Source organism: Anguilla rostrata, chromosome 1 (genome assembly GCF_018555375.3).
Source record: "Anguilla rostrata isolate EN2019 chromosome 1, ASM1855537v3, whole genome shotgun sequence".
NCBI classification, from domain to species: domain Eukaryota; kingdom Metazoa; phylum Chordata; class Actinopteri; order Anguilliformes; family Anguillidae; genus Anguilla; species Anguilla rostrata.
In genome coordinates this window covers 58709706-58728606 of record NC_057933.1, presented here as the reverse complement: position 1 = coordinate 58728606, position 18901 = coordinate 58709706, and the positions used below count along the sequence as shown (strand labels likewise).

Below are 18901 nucleotides of genomic sequence, written 5' to 3'. Positions count from 1 at the left end.
ATGGATAAGGGTTTAAAACAAGATCCAGGACATCATGTTTGTTTAAAGCAGGTGTGTGCAGAACTATTCATTAGCAGAAATACACCCTGCTGTATTTCACACCCTACTTGTGTACTGTAGTATTTATAGGTCTCTGTACAGTGTATACATATGCAGAAGAGTTTGTTGGGAAAGGGAGCTTTAATTACTGTCAAGTGATTAAAGGCTGGTTTAGCATAAGACCTAGCTATGTACAAGACAGAAGTCAGACAGCTTCTTTATTTGCTGGTTATCTGCAAGTGATTTACTCTTAATCGTCTCATCCAAAAACACTCAGAGATTATACTCCATGACTGTGGTATTTCTTACAGCACCATCTAGAACAAATTAGCACACAACGTTGTTGCCATTTTTGCTTACAATGATCTCTGAGCTGTTCTCTGATTGCAGGCATATTGTGTTAGTGTTCCTCAAGCATTCATCCTGTTTTGTTTAAGTATGAAAATCTCACATGCTTTTCTCTGCACTGCACCTGACTCCATTAGAGGGAAGGAGAATTTGAAGAAGGGAGTGTATGTGAACAAAATTAAGAACTCAAATTTCCACATGGTCTCCTTAGGCCAGCTGTTTCCTGTGACAGCTGTGGGCTAATGCACAGGAGGGTACTGTTGTGCTGCTGAGGAAATCCTGTATTCAGACGATCAGTGTTCACTGCAGAGGCCATTTTTAGAGTCAAAGGCAGTCAGCTTGCAGAAGTGTACAGTAGCCTGAAAGGTTGGAGTGGCATTCCACAAGTTTGCTGGATGGATACAGTCTACAGAGATCTTCAGCAATCAGCTGCAGTTTGAAACAGTCTGAACATTGGAAGTAGTCTGCAGCAGTTTGATGCAATCTGCTGCCATTGTAAAAGGTGAGCAGTACTCTGGCACTGAACCACTGTAAGGTGAGGCAGATGGGAGCTCCGGCTCAGCTTGGGTTTCAGAGAGCCAGCAGGATGTCTTGTTGGTACTTGTCTGCTGTGAGCACGAGAGTTGTCTCAGTTTTCGGTGCAGTCCAGCGTTAAACACGCTTGTCTCTCTGCCCTGTGCTGTCTTGAGTGGTAGGTTATTATTAAGACCTGTACGCCACCGCCTGATCACATTGGTAAACAGGCATATAGTGCCTGCATCACCTGAGCATGCTGGAGAATAGGTCTACTGTGAGTTAAGGATTGGATGCTTCATGTTCTGTGTCAAAAACGTTAATACAGGAGCCTAGTCACAAGTAAGAACTCTGTTACTAGTTCTTAGTTGTGTTTTAGCCTTTTGGCTAAGAGTGCTCCAGGTGTTGGCTGTTAAAGATTAACAAAACGCAGAAGCATTTCCAAAGCCGCATTAAATCCTGGTTGGGGGGAAGAGAGCTCTGGTTTTCTCTGGGGCACGGAGAATGGCAGCTGGCTGCATCAGATACAGAGGTAGTGATATGGCTGAATGCCAGACACACTTAATGTGCATGCACCTGCCCCTCCAAAGCATTTTCCAAGACAGCGGGCAAGAGAGAGGAAACTGACTGAAAATTCAACAAACCTGCACATGTATTGAGATGGGGAAGGGGGAGTGGAAATAGGCGAGAATACCTAAGGCGCCCTATCCCTTGCTGGTGGCCCATTGCACATATTGGATATTACTAAAGGATTACACAGAAATGCAAAGATGCTGTGCAATGCTCTCTGCTACCAACAGGGTACTTCTTGAGCTTCAGATATATAGTCATAGTAAATTGCTTGATAATGCTGACTGCAACCTCAACCAACCCACATATTTAGTGTTGTGCCTTCTCCCTGAGTAAATTTGGCCCAGAGAGATAGCGAGGATTCAGCCATCTGCTGCGCTGCATAATTAGATTTATTTCTCCATGTGCCTCCTCTTATCTCTGTTCACTGTAGCTCTGTTGTCATGGCTGTCCATTGAAGTGGCTGTCCACTGTAGTGACAGTCTTTGAACGGCCGATAAGAGCTGACAGCAGGGTGGCACTGTGGTGTACCGCTCCGAGTTTGAATAATGGGAGGGGCCCATGCTGTCGTACCTTGGAAGAAAGGCACTATGTATAATGGGACTTGCTTTGATAAATATACAGCTGTGTGAATTGGAAATATTGTACAATGCAAGCAATATAAGTTGCATCTGCTGAGCTAATAACTACTATAATAGCAAACTTCCTAAATGGAGTGTTCTACTCTTCAGTTTTCACACACCCCCAGGAATCAGCAAGGGGATAATTTGACTTAGTGCAATGAAGTCACAGTAATTAATAGTAAGAACATGAGACACATGCCATTCAGCCAATCTAGGCCTGTCATTTTGTCTACAGTATGGAGTGCATTTAGCACTATGTCAGGGCTGCAATGTCAAACCCATAAATAGGAGGTAAGGGAGGACCATGGAGCACCCAGTTACTGACCAGTTCACAGTTCACACTGGGCACTTTAAAAAGTCCCTAAAAAGACACTGGGGGGCTTAAAGGCATATGTGACAGAATCCTGTCGCATGGCCCAGAACAACTGGTCACTTCCTGCTCTCTTCTCGCAGGTTACCACTATAATGACTTGCTCTTTTACTGGCCATGCTATAAGCTTCCCATTAGCACTCTGACAACATACACAGCATACCATAGCTGACCTTTCACCTAATCATGGTGCACTCAATCATATCTTAGTGTTGTGTCAATGAAGAATTTGTCCTATATAGATTACTGTACAATTATGTATGATCTAGGAAACCTCTATTTGAAGCATCTTTTCAGTGATCCACTGGGGGGGGTGACTATGTTCCACCTTTTTTTAAGGAGCACTCCACCTTTCTGCAAGCAGGGGCTGCTCTCTGCCCAACCTTCTCCCAGTAGCAATGGACCTGTGATGCTCCAAATAAGGACAGGCTTGTGTTCCACCCTTATTCCTGTGGTGATCGCCCCAGGATTGCTGATTCACTTCACATCAGTCTTTCTCTTAAGGACCTAAAAGTTAACTGAATATCACAAATTTTAGGCCAAGAATATAATTTCCTCTTGATTGCTGAAGGCAGTGGAGTTAATTGAATACATTTGACAAATTACAGCATGGCCTTGGGAAATGTATTTAATGATATGAAACAAATTTGAAGAGTAATCTATTCTGTGAGGGTTTACCGGCAGGGGCAGCTGATCTGGATTCTCTCTTAGTTCTTGTCTCTTGTTAATGTGCTAATTCAGTTAGTTCCTCCATTTTCATATTAGACGTATAGACACTTGAGATTTTTTACAAATCACAAAAGTCGAAAAAAAACAGCTTTAATTCCTACACCAATCACCTGATATAGATGTAAATAGCCTTAAATTAAAGCTGCACTTTAACCTCATATTCAGTTTTAGCCTAATTTTCATTGTTTATTTCAAATCCAGTGTGATGGACTACACAGTCAGAACAACAAAAATGATGTCACCGTCCCAATACTTTTATATTTTACTGTGTGCACATACAGTACTTTGTGAAAGTCAGAGACCACCCTTTTATTTGCTTTCCAGTGAAAACATTACGTGTTTTTTGTGAACACCTCCAAAGTTCAGTCTTAGAGGTTGGTTGCATTTTCTGCATTTCTCTCAATCCAGGTAATCCTAATAAGATTCAATGATATTGAAGTCTGGACTATTTTCCTTTGAGTTTCACCTTCCTTTTGCAGCTGGATTATCTTATATGTGAGAAATCTGTTAGGCAGGTAAGGTGTTTGAATTTGAGTTTCACTTTTTGAAGGGTTCTAACAATGTCACTGACACATTTGGTTACAGTTTTCGTTGAGAGGTCACTGGTGTAACTTGTTTGTTGATTGGAAGGATGGAGGACTTAGTGGCAGTAGGTTGCATAAAAGAAAGTGGACAAATACTGATACATTTGATGTTGTGGTGGAGGCTTTCCTGCTATTTTCTGCTAAATATGTTTGATGCATTGTTTTCTGACACTGAAAAACAAATTGCACTGAATGGCTGATTTGACCTGAATTGAATAACGGAAAGGGTGGTCTCTGACTTTTCACAGTACAGTATACAGTCATTGATGGTGGCTTCTCTAAGATATTAGCTGTGTTCATTTCCAGAAAATGTTGGAGGCTGCAGCAGGGACCCCCAGTAAGAGCTAATGGAGGGAAGAGACGTACGCCACAGATACTGAAGGACCCTCGTCAAGATCCGGGGAAGCCAACCACAGCCTGAGACTTTTACACGCTGTTCACATGCTGCACTGCAAGACGCCTTACTGAGCAGGATCAAGAACTGGCCTGCTGCTTAAGTTATTGAGAGTGGTGTTAAAACTCTTATCTACCAAAAAGCATTATGCGTTATATATGTCTACGAAAAACCTGGTCCTGCTGAAAAAGAATTGATTGTTCAGATTTGTGGATTGTGTGTTTGTGTGTGTAACATTATGCATGCTCTTATGACTATTGTCATTGACCCACCTCCTCCAAAGGCTAATCTCAGAAAATAGCTAGGCTTCATTTCATTATATATTCATATTCATTAATGCAATCATAGTGTATATCACTACGACTACAGGGTGGTGTCTAATGGAAAGTCAAAGCAAAGTGGTGGTTTAAATATCGGATCTTCACAGGTCCTCCAGTCACTATGCACTAGGGTTATGTTTGGGGTGATTTGGGTGAAGGCTCATTACTGTATGTACATGTCTGGTGTCTGGATTGGGAAGGGATGACTGAAACTATAATTGGACTTTGGGATTGAGATTCAAGCTAAAAAAAAAAATAACTGACTGTTGCATTAAATATAGTTTACAGAGAAATATACCTCAGGAATAAGGAATAATCGGATGGTTTCTGAAAAGGAATAGGAATTCAGATGTGAGAGTTAGGTACTGTTTTATAAAACCACAGATATGAAGCACCTCTTGTATTGTCATCAACAGTGTTATATAGTATGGATGGTTAATGGTAATGATCTGCTGTAAGTAAACAGATGTTTTAATTGTTACTGTAATGACAATATAGGTATTCATTCTAGTCTTGGAAAAGCACTCCAGTCGAGAGGCAGTGCCTTTAAATGAGGTGAAATCTGGCATGTTCCCTGTTGGCTGTGCTCTGTATCTGATCTGATATTGTGCTCTGTAGTCTCCGGTCTCAAAATCCTGACCTGACAATTCCAGAAAAATAATACATTCACAATTTTTACAGTGGAAAATGCTTTCTTGTCTCCTTGCATCCGTGCCTGTTTTTCCCAGGTTGTCTCAGAGGTCAAATTGTCACTACTCAGGGAATGCTCCACATCTCCCAGAGGAGCATCTCTACAGGATTGCGTCCTCTCAGGACACCTCTTCACTGCCATTTTGTCTGAGTTTATACAGATGGAGGCTCTGAACGAGTCCACTGAAAATCACAGCTTCCAGCTCTATAATTCTGACTGACATTTCCCACAGGAAATGTAGTCGCCATCTCATTAAATCAATTTCCTGGACCAAATCGGACCGAGCTGTCAGAGAGCTGTGTGTATCGCATCACCTGTGCAGTAAAGGGAATCCAGAAAAATGACTGCTCCACCGAACACAATAACACAAGTCAGTAAATCCAACTGTAAAACCTGGATGTGCCCGCTTGTGTAAATGCCCATCCTAAACGGTACGCTGATGTTTACATCTCAGGGGCACACACAGTCTTCACAGTCTACCTCTGTAATGAAAACACAATCCATCAAAAGGCTTTGGCATCTCACCATTCCACACTGGTATGTGAACATGAATGAACTACCCGTGCCCCACCCCCTAATTCTAAACTTACACTCACCTGGATTTTGCACACCACAACGGGCTTGGTCAAAACTACTGTGTTGCAGACAAATGACAAGACTCGAGTTTATAAGACAGCTTTTTCCACATTTAATATTGGACCTTACCATAGCTATATGTAACATTTCAGAAAGGTATCAGCAATGACATAAATTTATAGATATACTATCACTTTGTCGCTTCTTTTTTAACCACTTTTAATGTTTGGTCCAGCAACGCATTTTTTGAGCGATCGATCCCTTGCTGTATCTAGACAGAGAATGGAAAACATACCACACATGCACAGTCATTCACCTCTTTACATCCTGGTAAAGACGAACAGTCAGACACACGTAAGTTAGCAGTAGTGCTGTTTTCATATTTCATATTTTTTTTAAATCGAAACACGTAAGGATATATTACAGCTATGCACAAAATGGTCAACAATGCCGTTTTAAATGTAGAACAGCGAATTTACAACTATTTACATATATAATGTCTTATGTCCAAGGTGCCATTCTGAGGCTGTACAGATCTGAAATATAAAACAAAATATATAGTATATATTTACATATAGCTGCAACATATAGCTTATTGCCAATGCCCTTTTAATATATTCCCTATATTGTTCACTGACTTTTCGATTAGGCTCAACAGAAGCATGTCTGCTTATCTCAAACACAGGAAAAATCCCCAACACTGTGATCCACGTTTGTACTAGAGATAGCACTTTATTCCTGAATGAAAGACCGTGCCGTCTCCCCAGTGACGCACTTCAGGATGAGGTCATCCGGTGACCAAACGGCACAATTCAGACACAACTCTAGGCTGAACACCCATCCTGCAAAACCCAAATGGTAAAAAAAAAAAATATACAGACTACAAACACTCCTTAAAATATCTCATCTCCAAGGCTTAAAATATAAAATACATAAAATCAAAGGTGCAAATGGCTGAGCCGGGAATCAAGAGTCAAAATAAATCTTAGAAATCAAAGTTTTCAGTATTTACAGCATGAATAGCTTATTTCATTTTGCGGGTACTCTTAGGGACTTAAGCAGAATGCGGATCAATTAAATGAATCCAACTGCAATTTCATTTGAATTTCTGGATGAAGGAAATTTTGCTGGAGGGACCTGCCATGAATCAAGAATAAAGAATATTTATGCCTGGACATCTGGAATCAAAGATAGAATTTTCATTGCTTATCTTGTATTCATTGGTTGAGTCTAAAGCTTTGGTTGAGGGGAGAGAGAAAAAAAAAAAACTTTCAGGTGGGTATACTATGAACTCTTTCAATCTTCAAGTTCTGTGAAAGTGTGATAACCAGTTAAAATGTAATTTAAATTTGGATAAAATTGAAAACCAAAGATTGTCTATGTGCAGTATAAAGTAAAAGCACTTATTAGATGGCATTCTGTCCTTCAGGATATAATTCAGTTGTTCAAAAATAACATTTAGCTAAAATACATTTATAAAAGAATAATTTGTTTCTGGTCATTTTGTTTAAGACTTAACAGTGGGGGCACTTTTCAAGGCCTTTCTCTGCAATTGTCTAGCCTGCCTGACACATACGACACACTAAATGGGCAGCATTATCAGAGCTTGATTGATTTAGTCTTGTGATAAACCTTTAGTAAGTGCTTGCCCAGAACCTACTGCTCCATCTCCTATCCTGCTGTCTTTCAATCTGAAGTTTGGTCTTTTGTCCACGTTTAAGTTTAAGTATTTTTAAAAGCACAGATTCCTCTGGATTAAAACTGGAGTGCTACGCTCTATGATGTTTTTTTTTTTTTGGGCGGGGGGGGGGCTAACATAAAAAAAAAAACAAAGCGAGAGAGAATAGGAAAGATGTCACAGTAAAAAATAAACCAGAAAAGACAGCAGCTTCCCACTTTTCATTCACAGGGGATCCTGCCCAGAAGAATATCCACTGTAAATAACAGAGACTTGAGGTTGACTAAGACGGGGAGGCGATGTGTGAGGTCATTCACAGCACCTGGAAGAGTGCCATTGCTAACGGTTTGCTACACATGGGTGGAGGTGAGGGGGCGGGGCCTCAGATGACCTGGCAGCAGGTGGGTGGGGGGCAGGGCCTCAGATGACCTGGCAGCAGGTGGGTGGGGGGCGGGGCCTCAGATGACCTGGCAGCAGGTGGGTGGGGGCGGGGCCTCAGTTGACCTGGCAGCAGGTGGGTGGCGGGCGGGGCCTCAGATGACCTGGCAGCAGGTGGGTGGGGGGCGGGGCCTCAGATGATCTGGCAGCAGGTGGGTAGGGGGGGGGCCTCAAATGACCTGACAGCAGGTGGGAGGGGGGCGGGGCCTCAGATGACCTGGCAGCAGGTGGGCGGGGCCGGGGCGCAGAGCAGGCGGGCCTGGGGGCTGCGCTGGATGTTGACGGAGATGGTTCTGTCGCACAGCGGGACCTTCAGCAGGCCGTGTTTCAGGCTGAAGGCGGAGCTCTCCTGAGCCAGGTCCAGAGCCTTCAGGGTGGCCCCCATGTGAGGGCCCGGCAGGGGCATGTCCAGGCTCCCGCAGGAGCCCACGCACATCCTCCAGGAGGACACCTCCGGCATCCCCAAGCTGGAGAACCCCTGGGGGTCCAGGATGAAGCGTCCCGCCCGTGCCCCGCCCGCCCCGCTCAGGAGCTGAAGCTGGGAGCTGAGGCAGAGGCTCATGAGCTTCAGGCTCTCCACCACCCCGCCCACCGTCCTCATGGAGCTGCGGGTGGAGCAGCAGGAGGGGCTGCCCTGTCCTCTGTTACCCGACCCTCCTCCTGCTCCTCCTGCTCCTCCTCCTCCTCCTCCACCTCCCCCGCCTCCCCCACCACCGCCCCCGCCCCCGGGTGGGCTGCCCCTGTCCGGCCCCACCCCCCCGTCCCCGGGGGGTTTGCTCTGGCCGCCCCCGCTGCTGCCCCCGCCGCCGCCCCCCTCACTGCTGTCCCGCCGGTTCCAGCTGTAGGTGAAGCCGCTGTCCTTGTCCAGGCGGCGGCGGTGGCTCTCCGAGTCGTCGTCGCTGGTCTCGGAGCTGGAGCAGCTGGAGCCGCGGGTCTGGCTGGTGCGCCGGTGGAAGCGCTTGTGCGGCGTGGCCGGGGACGCCATGTTCTTCAGCCGGCTCAGCTTGGGCGGCAGGCTCTCGGCCGCGTCGAAGTCGTCGTCCGACTCGCCCTCCTCCTCGAAGATCTGGTTGAGCACGGGGGCGCTCTTGCGCGAGGACAGCCGGTTGGTGACCGAGGGCTTGCGCCGCAGGATCACCTGCGTGGGCAGGGGCGCCGGCTCGTCCTCCTCCTCCTCGTCCTCCTCCACCCTGAACAGGCGCGTGCGCTGCTGGCCGGGGGCGGAGTCCGCGGCCGGGGGGGCGGGGGCCTGGCCCGGGGGGGCGGGCTCGCCGGGGTCCTCGCGCCGCCCCAGGTCCAGCAGGCCCTTCCCGCGGTGCCCGTTGAGCAGGTTCTCTGCGCTGCGGGCCGGGGACTGCGGACCCCCGCCGTGGGAGATGGACGAGGCGGCCAGGCTGTCCTCGATTTCTTGGTGGATGTCGATCTTCGTCGGCCACGACTGCCTGCAAAAAACAGTGACAGAAAATGTCCATTTAAGTTACACCTACACTTACCGAGCAGGTTCCATTTAATATTTACACTCAAGAAGAATCAGTGAGAAATAAACCTGCAAGCTGAACCATACTGCACAGAGTTCCCTTCATACATTTATCGGACATCCTGAGGTAATCCGAGTTCACTGGAAATGCATGACCTTAAATGACACTGTGACCAAACCTTCCCTAAAGGGAAAATAAAGCATAAAGTAAGTACAGACACTGTACTGGAGACACCAAGCCAAAGTGCCTCCATCTCATACACCAGAGGTACTGAGATAAACTGAAGGTAAGTACACAAGAGACACTGAGATAAAGTGCTAAAGTGTACTACACCAGGGACAGATGAGGTGAAACTACGCTACAGTGGACTGAAGAGAAATGACAGGAAAACATTTGCCCTAAACACCAGAGTGCTATGTATCTTGGCACAGTGCTGCCCTGTTTGATGACAAAGGACGGGCAGGTTTACCCAGTGAACATACACGCAGCCCACAGGCCTGCAAGCACCGTCTAGACACCTAAACATCAAACAGCCAAAAGGCTTTTCATTCCACAGAAACGAGTCAGAAGGTCTGTCGAGGTCGTGTTGGGTGCGACTTCTGTTCCACGGCAAAACAAATGGGTGAACAGAATGTGAAGGTCCCCCTCCAGGCTACACAAACAGCAGCAGCCACAAAGACAGCAACGGCCGGATTAATCCCATCAGAGCGGCCCTTTTATTCCAGCCCTCCCGCACAATGGCAGCCATATAGTTCCGCTCTAATCCCAGTGAATACAGGGACACTTTTATGAGCTTAGGGGCTCTGTCCACCTCAACACAGGAAACTGAAAATGTGACTTCCCCCCCTAATCCAAAAGACTTGCCTAGAACTACATTTTAATGTTTGAATTGGAGATGAAATGGTTGAAAGCAGCAACATAACAGCAGTACTGTAGGCATACTAGAGTCACACAAACACTAGAGCAACATGAACGCAGGAGCTAAGGGAACGCTACAGTTACATGAACACTAGAGCAACATGAACGCAGGAGCCAAGGGAACGCTACAGTTACATGAACACTAGAGCAACATGAACGCAGGAGCCAAGGGAACGCTACAGTTACATGAACACTAGAGCAACATGAACGCAGGAGCCAAGGGAACGCTACAGTTACATGAACACTAAAGCAACATGAACGCAGGAGCCAAGGGAACGCTACAGTTACATGAACACTAGAGCAACATGAACGCAGGAGCTAAGGGAACGCTACAGTTACATGAACACTAGAGCAACATGAACGCAGGAGCTAAGGGAACGCTACAGTTACATGAACACTAGAGCAACATGAACGCAGGAGCTAAGGGAACGCTACAGTGACATGAACACTAGAGCAACATGAACGCAGGAGCTAAGGGAACGCTACAGTTACATGAACACTAGAGCAACATGAACGCAGGAGCCAAGGGAACGCTACAGTTACATGAACACTAGAGCAACATGAACGCAGGAGCCAAGGGAACGCTACAGTTACATGAACACTAGAGCAACATGAACGCAGGAGCCAAGGGAACGCTACAGTTACATGAACACTAGAGCAACATGAACGCAGGAGCTAAGGGAACGCTACAGTTACATGAACACTAGAGCAACATGAACGCAGGAGCTAAGGGAACGCTACAGTTACATGAACACTAGAGCAACATGAACGCGAGGACGCTAAGGGAACCTACAGTGACATGAACACTAGAGCAACATGAACGCAGGAGCTAAGGGAACGCTACAGTTACATGAACACTAGAGCAACATGAACGCAGGAGCTAAGGGAACGCTACAGTTACATGAACACTAGAGCAACATGAACGCAGGAGCTAAGGGAACGCTACAGTTACATGAACACTAGAGCAACATGAACGCAGGAGCTAAGGGAACGCTACAGTTACATGAACACTAAAGCAACATGAACGCAGGAGCTAAGGGAACACTACAGTTACATGAACACTAGAGCAACATGAACGCAGGAGCTAAGGGAACGCTACAGTTACATGAACACTAGAGCAACATGAACGCAGGAGCTAAGGGAACGCTACAGTTACATGAACACTAGAGCAACATGAACGCAGGAGCTAAGGGAACGCTACAGTTACATGAACACTAGAGCAACATGAACGAGGAGCTAAGGGAACGCTACAGTTACATGAACACTAGAGCAACATGAACGCAGGAGCTAAGGGAACGCTACAGTTACATGAACACTAGAGCAACATGAACGCAGGAGCCAAGGGAACGCTACAGTGACATGAACACTAGAGCAACATGAACGCAGGAGCTAAGGGAACGCTACAGTTACATGACACTAAGCACATGAGCAGGAGCCAGGGAACGCTACAGTTACATGAACACTAGAGCAACATGAACGCAGGAGCCAAGGGAACGCTACAGTTACATGAACACTAGAGCAACATGACGCAGGAGCCAAGGGAACGCTACAGTTACATGAACACTAGAGCAACATGAACGCAGGAGCCAAGGGAACGCTACAGTTACATGAACACTAGAGCAACATGAACGCAGGAGCTAAGGGAACGCTACAGTTACATGAACACTAGAGCAACATGAACGCAGGAGCTAAGGGAACGCTACAGTTACATGAACACTAGAGCAACATGAACGCAGGAGCTAAGGGAACGCTACAGTTACATGAACACTAGAGCAACATGAACGCAGGAGCTAAGGGAACGCTACAGTTACATGAACACTAGAGCAACATGAACGCAGGAGCTAAGGGAACGCTACAGTTACATGAACACTAGAGCAACATGAACGCAGGAGCTAAGGGAACCTACAGTTACATGAACACTAGAGCAACATGAACGCAGGAGCTAAGGGAACGCTACAGTTACATGAACACTAGAGCAACATGAACGCAGGAGCTAAGGGAACGCTACAGTTACATGAACACTAGAGCAACATGAACGCAGGAGCCAAGGGAACGCTACAGTTACATGAACACTAGAGCAACATGAACGCAGGAGCTAAGGGAACGCTACAGTTACATGAACACTAGAGCAACATGAACGCAGGAGCTAAGGGAACGCTACAGTTACATGAACACTAGAGCAACATGAACGCAGGAGCTAAGGGAACGCTACAGTTACATGAACACTAGAGCAACATGAACGCAGGAGCTAAGGGAACGCTACAGTTACATGAACACTACAGCAACATGAACGCAGGAGCTAAGGGAACGCTACAGTTACATGAACACTAGAGCAACATGAACGCAGGAGCTAAGGGAACGCTACAGTTACATGAACACTAGAGCAACATGAACGCAGGAGCTAAGGGAACGCTACAGTTACATGAACACCAAAGCTACAGGAACATGAGAGCTAAAGGGACACGAGCTCCAGGGACGCTACTGCTACAAGGAGCACAAGAGCTACATGAATCTTGGTGTCTATTAATGCAGAAACCTTTTCTGTATTTAACAAAGCTATGGTTATCAACTCTTCCACCATTTTTAATGTTCTATTTTTGGTGTGAGGCTGGGGACAGTTTGTGCAACTTGACATGAAACTGAGTGAACCTCACTAATGGCTGGTATATGTGGACAGAAATATTTAGCAGGAGAGGAAGACAAATCACACAATCACTCTTGCTGTAAGCTCCGTTTCCGTGTTCAGGATGCTTTATTTATGCATTAAGAGCCACTTGTCCTGGAGGTAAATGTGACATTTCTATCAGAGTGTGTCATGTGGTACGACTTCTAAAAGAAGCACAGGTCCAGCAGAGCTCTGTTTGTCTGTGCAGACCAGAGCAAATGCTCTGCTCATAGAGAGATAGAACCTGCCAGGTCACATTGGGCCTCACAATCAATTATTGTTCTCTCAGTCATCAAATTCAATGACCCAACTATTTATACGTTAGAGTAAACAGCATGGCAATGTAGGCCAAGAGTTGCCCCTTTCTGGATAATTCCACAAGGACCCTACAGTGCAAGACAACACAATGTGCATTTACAATGGGATGTCATATCGGGGTGGGTACCTGAACTGGGCTTTGATGTTGCTTGGGCTGGAGGACCGGGTCTGGATCTCCTTCTCCTGCTTGTCTCTCAGGATTCTCTCAGCCAGCAGGAAGTACGTGGCAGTGATGTGGTTGTACTTGTTCGTCTCCAGAGCCCTGATGAGTACACGTGTGATAAGGTAAAAGTGAGAGGAGTCAGACCAGTGCAGTGAGAGAGGAGGAGTCAGACCAGTGCAGTGAGAGAGGAAGAGTCAGACCAGTGCAGTGAGAGAGGAAGAGTCAGACCAGTGCAGTGAGAGAGGAGGAGTCAGACCAGTGCAGTGAGAGAGGAAGAGTCAGACCAGTGCAGTGAGAGAGGAAGAGTCAGACCAGTGCAGTGAGAGAGGAGGAGTCAGACCAGTGCAGTGAGAGAGGAGTCAGACCAGTGCAGTGAGAGAGGAAGAGTCAGATCAGTGAAGTAAGAGAGGAGGAGTCAGACCAGTGCAGTGAGAGAGGAGGAGTCAGAAAAAGGACACAGGGAGTCTCTTACTCGATGATGGTCTCACGGTCGGCAATGTCTCCCAGGACCATGCGCTGGATGATGCTGTTGTGCTCCTCCTCTGACAGGTTCCTGTGGGAAACCAGCGGGGTGCTGTACTTGGTGGCGGGGGAGGGGTCGACGCCCCGCAGCCAGGCGTGGGTCTCGATCTCCTCCAGCGAGGCCCGGCGCTTGGGGTCCCGCTGCAGCATGCGGTCGATCAGGCTGGAGGGGGACGGGAGCAGGGCTCTCAGTGCATTATCACCAGCCATCTGGACAATGTGTTTACCCCTCAAACGCAGAGCAACGTGGAATTTCCTGTTTACGTCGAAAAAGGACTACACTGCGCAGCTGAAAATGCGCACACCTACAGCTGGATAGTTGGGAGTCTTATTGCGACAGTCTACAGTCATTTCTGACAATGCCACTACGCTGTGGGCTCCAGGTTTTCATTTCCACTCATCACTGCCAACCCACAGTGACCTTCACTGCACCCAGCCATCACAAGCACCCAAGTAGCAGGGCAGGCCCAAAGAGACACACACTGCCATGGCTTCTGCAACTGACACAGGGAACCAGGTCTCTGTTAAATCACAACCAACACTCTACCCTGAACTCACATCCATAATAACACATTCATCCATAAAATATTCATGGCCTCTACAAGCCCTTTCAGAGAGGGTGTCACCCAACAATGTAGCAGGAAGGAAGAGAGTTTTCCAACAGTCACCGACAGGCAGGATAAATTCTTCTGAGGGATGAAATGCATCTTTGTGTTTGAGAGCATGTGTCCATTCCGGTCCAGTTCTGGTCTTGTGGCAACGAGGAACTGCTGATATTTATAGTGCCGATCTCGCAATGTTGGAGCTATTCTTGGATGAGGTAGGTGTGTGTATAATTAAACACACATCCACATACACGGAGGAGACAGAGATATCTCCTCCTTTCCCAGTCCGATCAGCCTGAGCCCTTGCCCGAGGTAACCACTGGATTTAGAGCAGACATCTGGGCCATAGACCTCGGTCACCTCTATTCTCCATCCTGCTCACCTGCTTAATGATGGAGTTTACAGGTTTCCACACAAGCAAGCAAAGTGCTGTCCATTCACAGTGAGCTCAGGCTCAGCTGCTTCAGAGGGCAGTCAAAGCAGAGCGGTCCTTCCTGATGCCGGAGAGAGCTGGGAGCCTCCACACAGGGACTACCCAACAAAACGCCCCAAATGGAGACAAAGGATGTGCTTACTAACACAGGAGTCTCCCCGAAGGAATGAGTCCTACCTGCCCAGCAACAGTCTCAAACTGATACTCACTTCTCAAAGTGCTAATGAGCAGGTAGTAAACTGGCAAGGCACTTACAATCAACCGATAATGAGCAGTTGTTAAGGAACTGGGCTTGTGATACTGCGGTTGCAGGCTAATTTTGGGACTGTAAGCAAATAAAGTAACATCACAGCAATGCAACCAAGATCCTGAGAGACCTGTGTACAGGTTAAAAAAAACACAAGCCTACGCAGTCAAAACTGCTACAGAATCACAATATAACTTCATCTTGTGATGCAATGAGAACATTACGGGCCAGCTGGTGATACGGTTTCATTTTGACAAAAAGTAACATTGAAATCAGATAAAAATCAGACAGTGACATTTTAAAAGAGAACTTGCGTCAATTATCCCTCTATCTATCATCCTGTCCCAGAGAGAGTTCTGCACACACAAACTTTCACCGACATGCAAGCAAACCAGAGGAGTGCAAACCGCAATCCACCTCCATCACACCCTAATCTGCATCTGATTACAGAGGAATAACGGCTGGCGTTGAGGACAGATGGAGCCAGAAATAAACACAGGTCTCTAAAGCAGAGAGGGAATAGTGGACACACCAGATATTCCACAAGCTGCTGGGTTAAGCCGATACACCATCCTAAACAGTCCATCTCAGGGAGTATGTTTACACACAGGCCTGGGCTTTATTGTGAGGAGCAGAAGTCACTTAAAGACCAGCATTGCCCACTGTTCGTGTAGCTCTGATGCACGGCGTGGTGACAGGAAATGACTTGTTTCGGCATCTCTCGCCTCATGGGGGACCGCGGACTGGCGGCAGGAATAATATCTTTATTTTCTCTCTCCCCGAGTGTCTTATTAGTTCAAGCACTCCTGTCATTTATGTGCGAAGATAGGACAGCGCTGTCACCTTTCCTGACAGCGTGTTAAGTACTGAGAGCTGAGGTATAACAGCAGGCTGGTGCTGTATGAGGTTTGCACCAGTAATGGGCTCTTCATCACAGGAATGGCCCAGGCCAAACAAAGCAGGCTACTTCACTTCAGTGTCCTGGGCAAAAGCGCCTGAACAGCATGTATTTTAAAGGCATACTTCGCAGAAATTTCACCATGAAAATATCATAAAATAACTACGTTTATTCATATCTATGACACACTTTGCGGACATTGGCAAATCTGTGCTCCTCTGCCTGCATTTCGTCTTCTAAAATGTGTTTGTGACGTTTCAGGGCATGATGCTCTTTTCTGTGGGGAGTGGAGGGTGTGGCTACATAGCCTGAAGTTCATGAAAAGTGACGCAGAGCTGGCGTATTTTCAGTGGGACCTGTTGTAACGTTGCCACCCAACCCAGCTATCTACTTTAGGCAGAAGTTGGGAAATTGGGGTGAGTGGACAGGGCTGAAGATGGAGAAGGACACTTCTTTGACTGTAAACACAGGACTGTAAAACATCCAGCATAGTGTGCCTTTAATGCATAACACTTCTTAGAAAATATTATGCATGCAAAATAAATTCCCTCCACACAGCGGTCCTCGGAGGGAAAAAACAAACCTTCAAAATCACACTACAAAAACAACCTGAGGGGGGCCCCGTTTCACCAATAACATGAGCAGCAGGAACACTACCAGGCCTACACTACCAGGCCCACAGACGTCTCAGAGGGAGTTCAGGGGTGAATGTAATCAATTTCCTCCTGAATTATTACGACTAAATAAAGAACCAATACTGCTGAAACTGTTGATGATGGAGGGGGTTTTGCACATGGTACTGAAAGTTTAAACTGCCCCAGTAACTTCACTGTGAAGACTTATTTCTGTCCAAATGAAGAACGGCTCCATGGAGGTTTCTCCCAGCGTGTTTCTGCGGAGCAGTCTGTTCCCAGTCTCCGCTGGGCGCCATCACAACAAAAGGTCGGGCGCCGGCCCGGAGCAACACTTGCGTTGCGTTCTCCAACTGCCTGTTAGTATTTGCAAACTTGTCTCGTCAGCTTGTAAAACCATCTAAATATGACCCTGGGATAATAATCACCCGGCTGCAATGGCGAGCGCCATGTGGCGTTTGCTCAGCAGGCAGACCGCAGCCTTTTCGCAGCCGACGCGCAATCGAGGCTGAGTCACGAGGGCAAGGTTTCCGCCCCGCGCGCCTTCGTCGGGAAGGACGGAGGATCCGCGAGCATCGCCGACCTTCGCTCTGATCGACAAAGACCTCTCAGGAAGAGACGTCATCTTTCTGACAGCAGGATAAAACAGCACTTATAGCTGTGATGGGGGAACGTTTTCTCCTTTGCTCATGTAACTACAGCATGCGTGTTCTGCATTTTTAAAATGCAGGTTTCTGTAGGCTAACGAAACCTGGTGCTACCGCACAAATCCAAGCGATCTCAGGATTTTCTCATTTTGTTGCCGTTATAGCAAGCTAAACAGTAAAAATACCACACAAAAACTCTACCCCGCATACACATATTATCTAGTATAAGAACATGGTTGACTAACTTACCAGTGATAAATCTAAATTCTCTTCCTAATCAAACCGATGCAGCTGCCTTAGAATTAAATTTTCCCTGCATGGTGAAGTTAATGAAGCTAATAAGTCAACTACATAAGTCATAAGTCAAAACTGCGTTACTTAGCAAGATAATATTGGTCAGGAGAACTCTGGATTTCACAACACAGTATACAAAGTTTCAATATTATAAAAATATTCAATATTAAAATGTGAGCATCATGCATGAGATGGAGAAACGCTTTTCATAGCACAATGTGAATACTACCATATCACGCTCAGCTGCCAGTCAGTCTCACTATGTTTAATCAGATCAGGAAATATGACATTGTCTAAGCCCAAATTTAATCTCCTGACTGCTTCTTTGACTCTAAACCCATCTCAACCCATTTCATGCCGCCCGAGCGTGTACCTTTAGCTGGCTGTCTCTACAGCGAACCACTACAGCACTTATCCAGGAGCCAGCGACACTCCAGGGCCAAATACTCACTCTGACCAGCCTCAGCTCTCTATATCCCCCAATACTCACTCTAACCAGCCTCAGCTCTCTATATCCCCCAATACTCACTCTAACCAGCCTCAGCTCTCTATATTCCCCAATACTCACTCTAACCAGCCTCAGCTCTCTATATCCCCCAATACTCACTCTAACCAGCCTCAGCTCTGTATATCCCCCAATACTCACTCTAACCAGCCTCAGCTCTGTATATCCCCCAATACTCACTCTAACCAGCCTCAGCTCTGTATATCCCCCAATACTCACTCTAACCAGCCTCAGCTCTCTATATCCCCCAATACTCACTCTAACCAGCCTCAGCTCTGTATATCCCCCAATACTCACTCTAACCAGCCTCAGCTCTGTATATCCCCCAACACTCACTCTAACCAGCCTCAGCTCTCTATATCCCCCAATACTCACTCTTACCAGCCTCAGCTCTCTATATCCCCCAATACTCACTCTTACCAGCCTCAGCTCTGTATATCCCCCAACACTCACTCTAACCAGACTCAGCTCTGTATATCCCCCAACACTCGCTCTAACCAGCCTCAGCTCTCTATATCCCCCAATACTCACTCTAACCAGCCTCAGCTCTCTATATCCCCCAACACTCACTCTAACCAGCCTCAGCTCTCTATATCCCCCAATACTCACTCTGACCAGCCTCAGCTCTCTATATCCCCCAATACTCACTCTAACCAGCCTCAGCTCTGTATATCCCCCAACACTCACTCTAACCAGCCTCAGC

At 46.7% G+C, this 18901-nt stretch overlaps 2 protein-coding genes across 4 annotated transcripts in view; one reads left to right on the top strand and one right to left on the bottom strand.

Moving 5' to 3' along the window:
* Window positions 1–5166, top strand: part of ano10a (anoctamin 10a) — a 31181-nt gene extending 26015 nt beyond the window's left edge. The window contains exons 13-14 of one of the 2 annotated variants that reach the window (XM_064345375.1): window positions 3672–3707; window positions 4083–5166. In XM_064345375.1, the coding sequence (XP_064201445.1) occupies window positions 3672–3707; window positions 4083–4124 (78 nt within the window). In that variant the 3' untranslated portion in view covers window positions 4125–5166. The remainder of the gene's footprint in view (window positions 1–3671; window positions 3708–4082) is intronic. The other variant, XM_064345376.1, reaches the window with a different exon arrangement.
* Window positions 5167–5845: 679 nt separating this feature from the next.
* Window positions 5846–18901, bottom strand: part of snrka (SNF related kinase a) — a 31829-nt gene continuing 18773 nt past the window's right edge. Inside the window, exons 4-7 of one of the 2 annotated variants that reach the window (XM_064345356.1) lie at window positions 13888–14100; window positions 13380–13514; window positions 8053–9315; window positions 5846–7977 (exon numbers count right to left, since the gene is read on the bottom strand). In XM_064345356.1, the coding sequence (XP_064201426.1) occupies window positions 8082–9315; window positions 13380–13514; window positions 13888–14100 (1582 nt within the window). In that variant the 3' untranslated portion in view covers window positions 5846–7977; window positions 8053–8081. Of the gene's footprint in view, window positions 7978–8005; window positions 9316–13379; window positions 13515–13887; window positions 14101–18901 lie in introns of those variants that run through there. The other variant, XM_064345366.1, reaches the window with a different exon arrangement.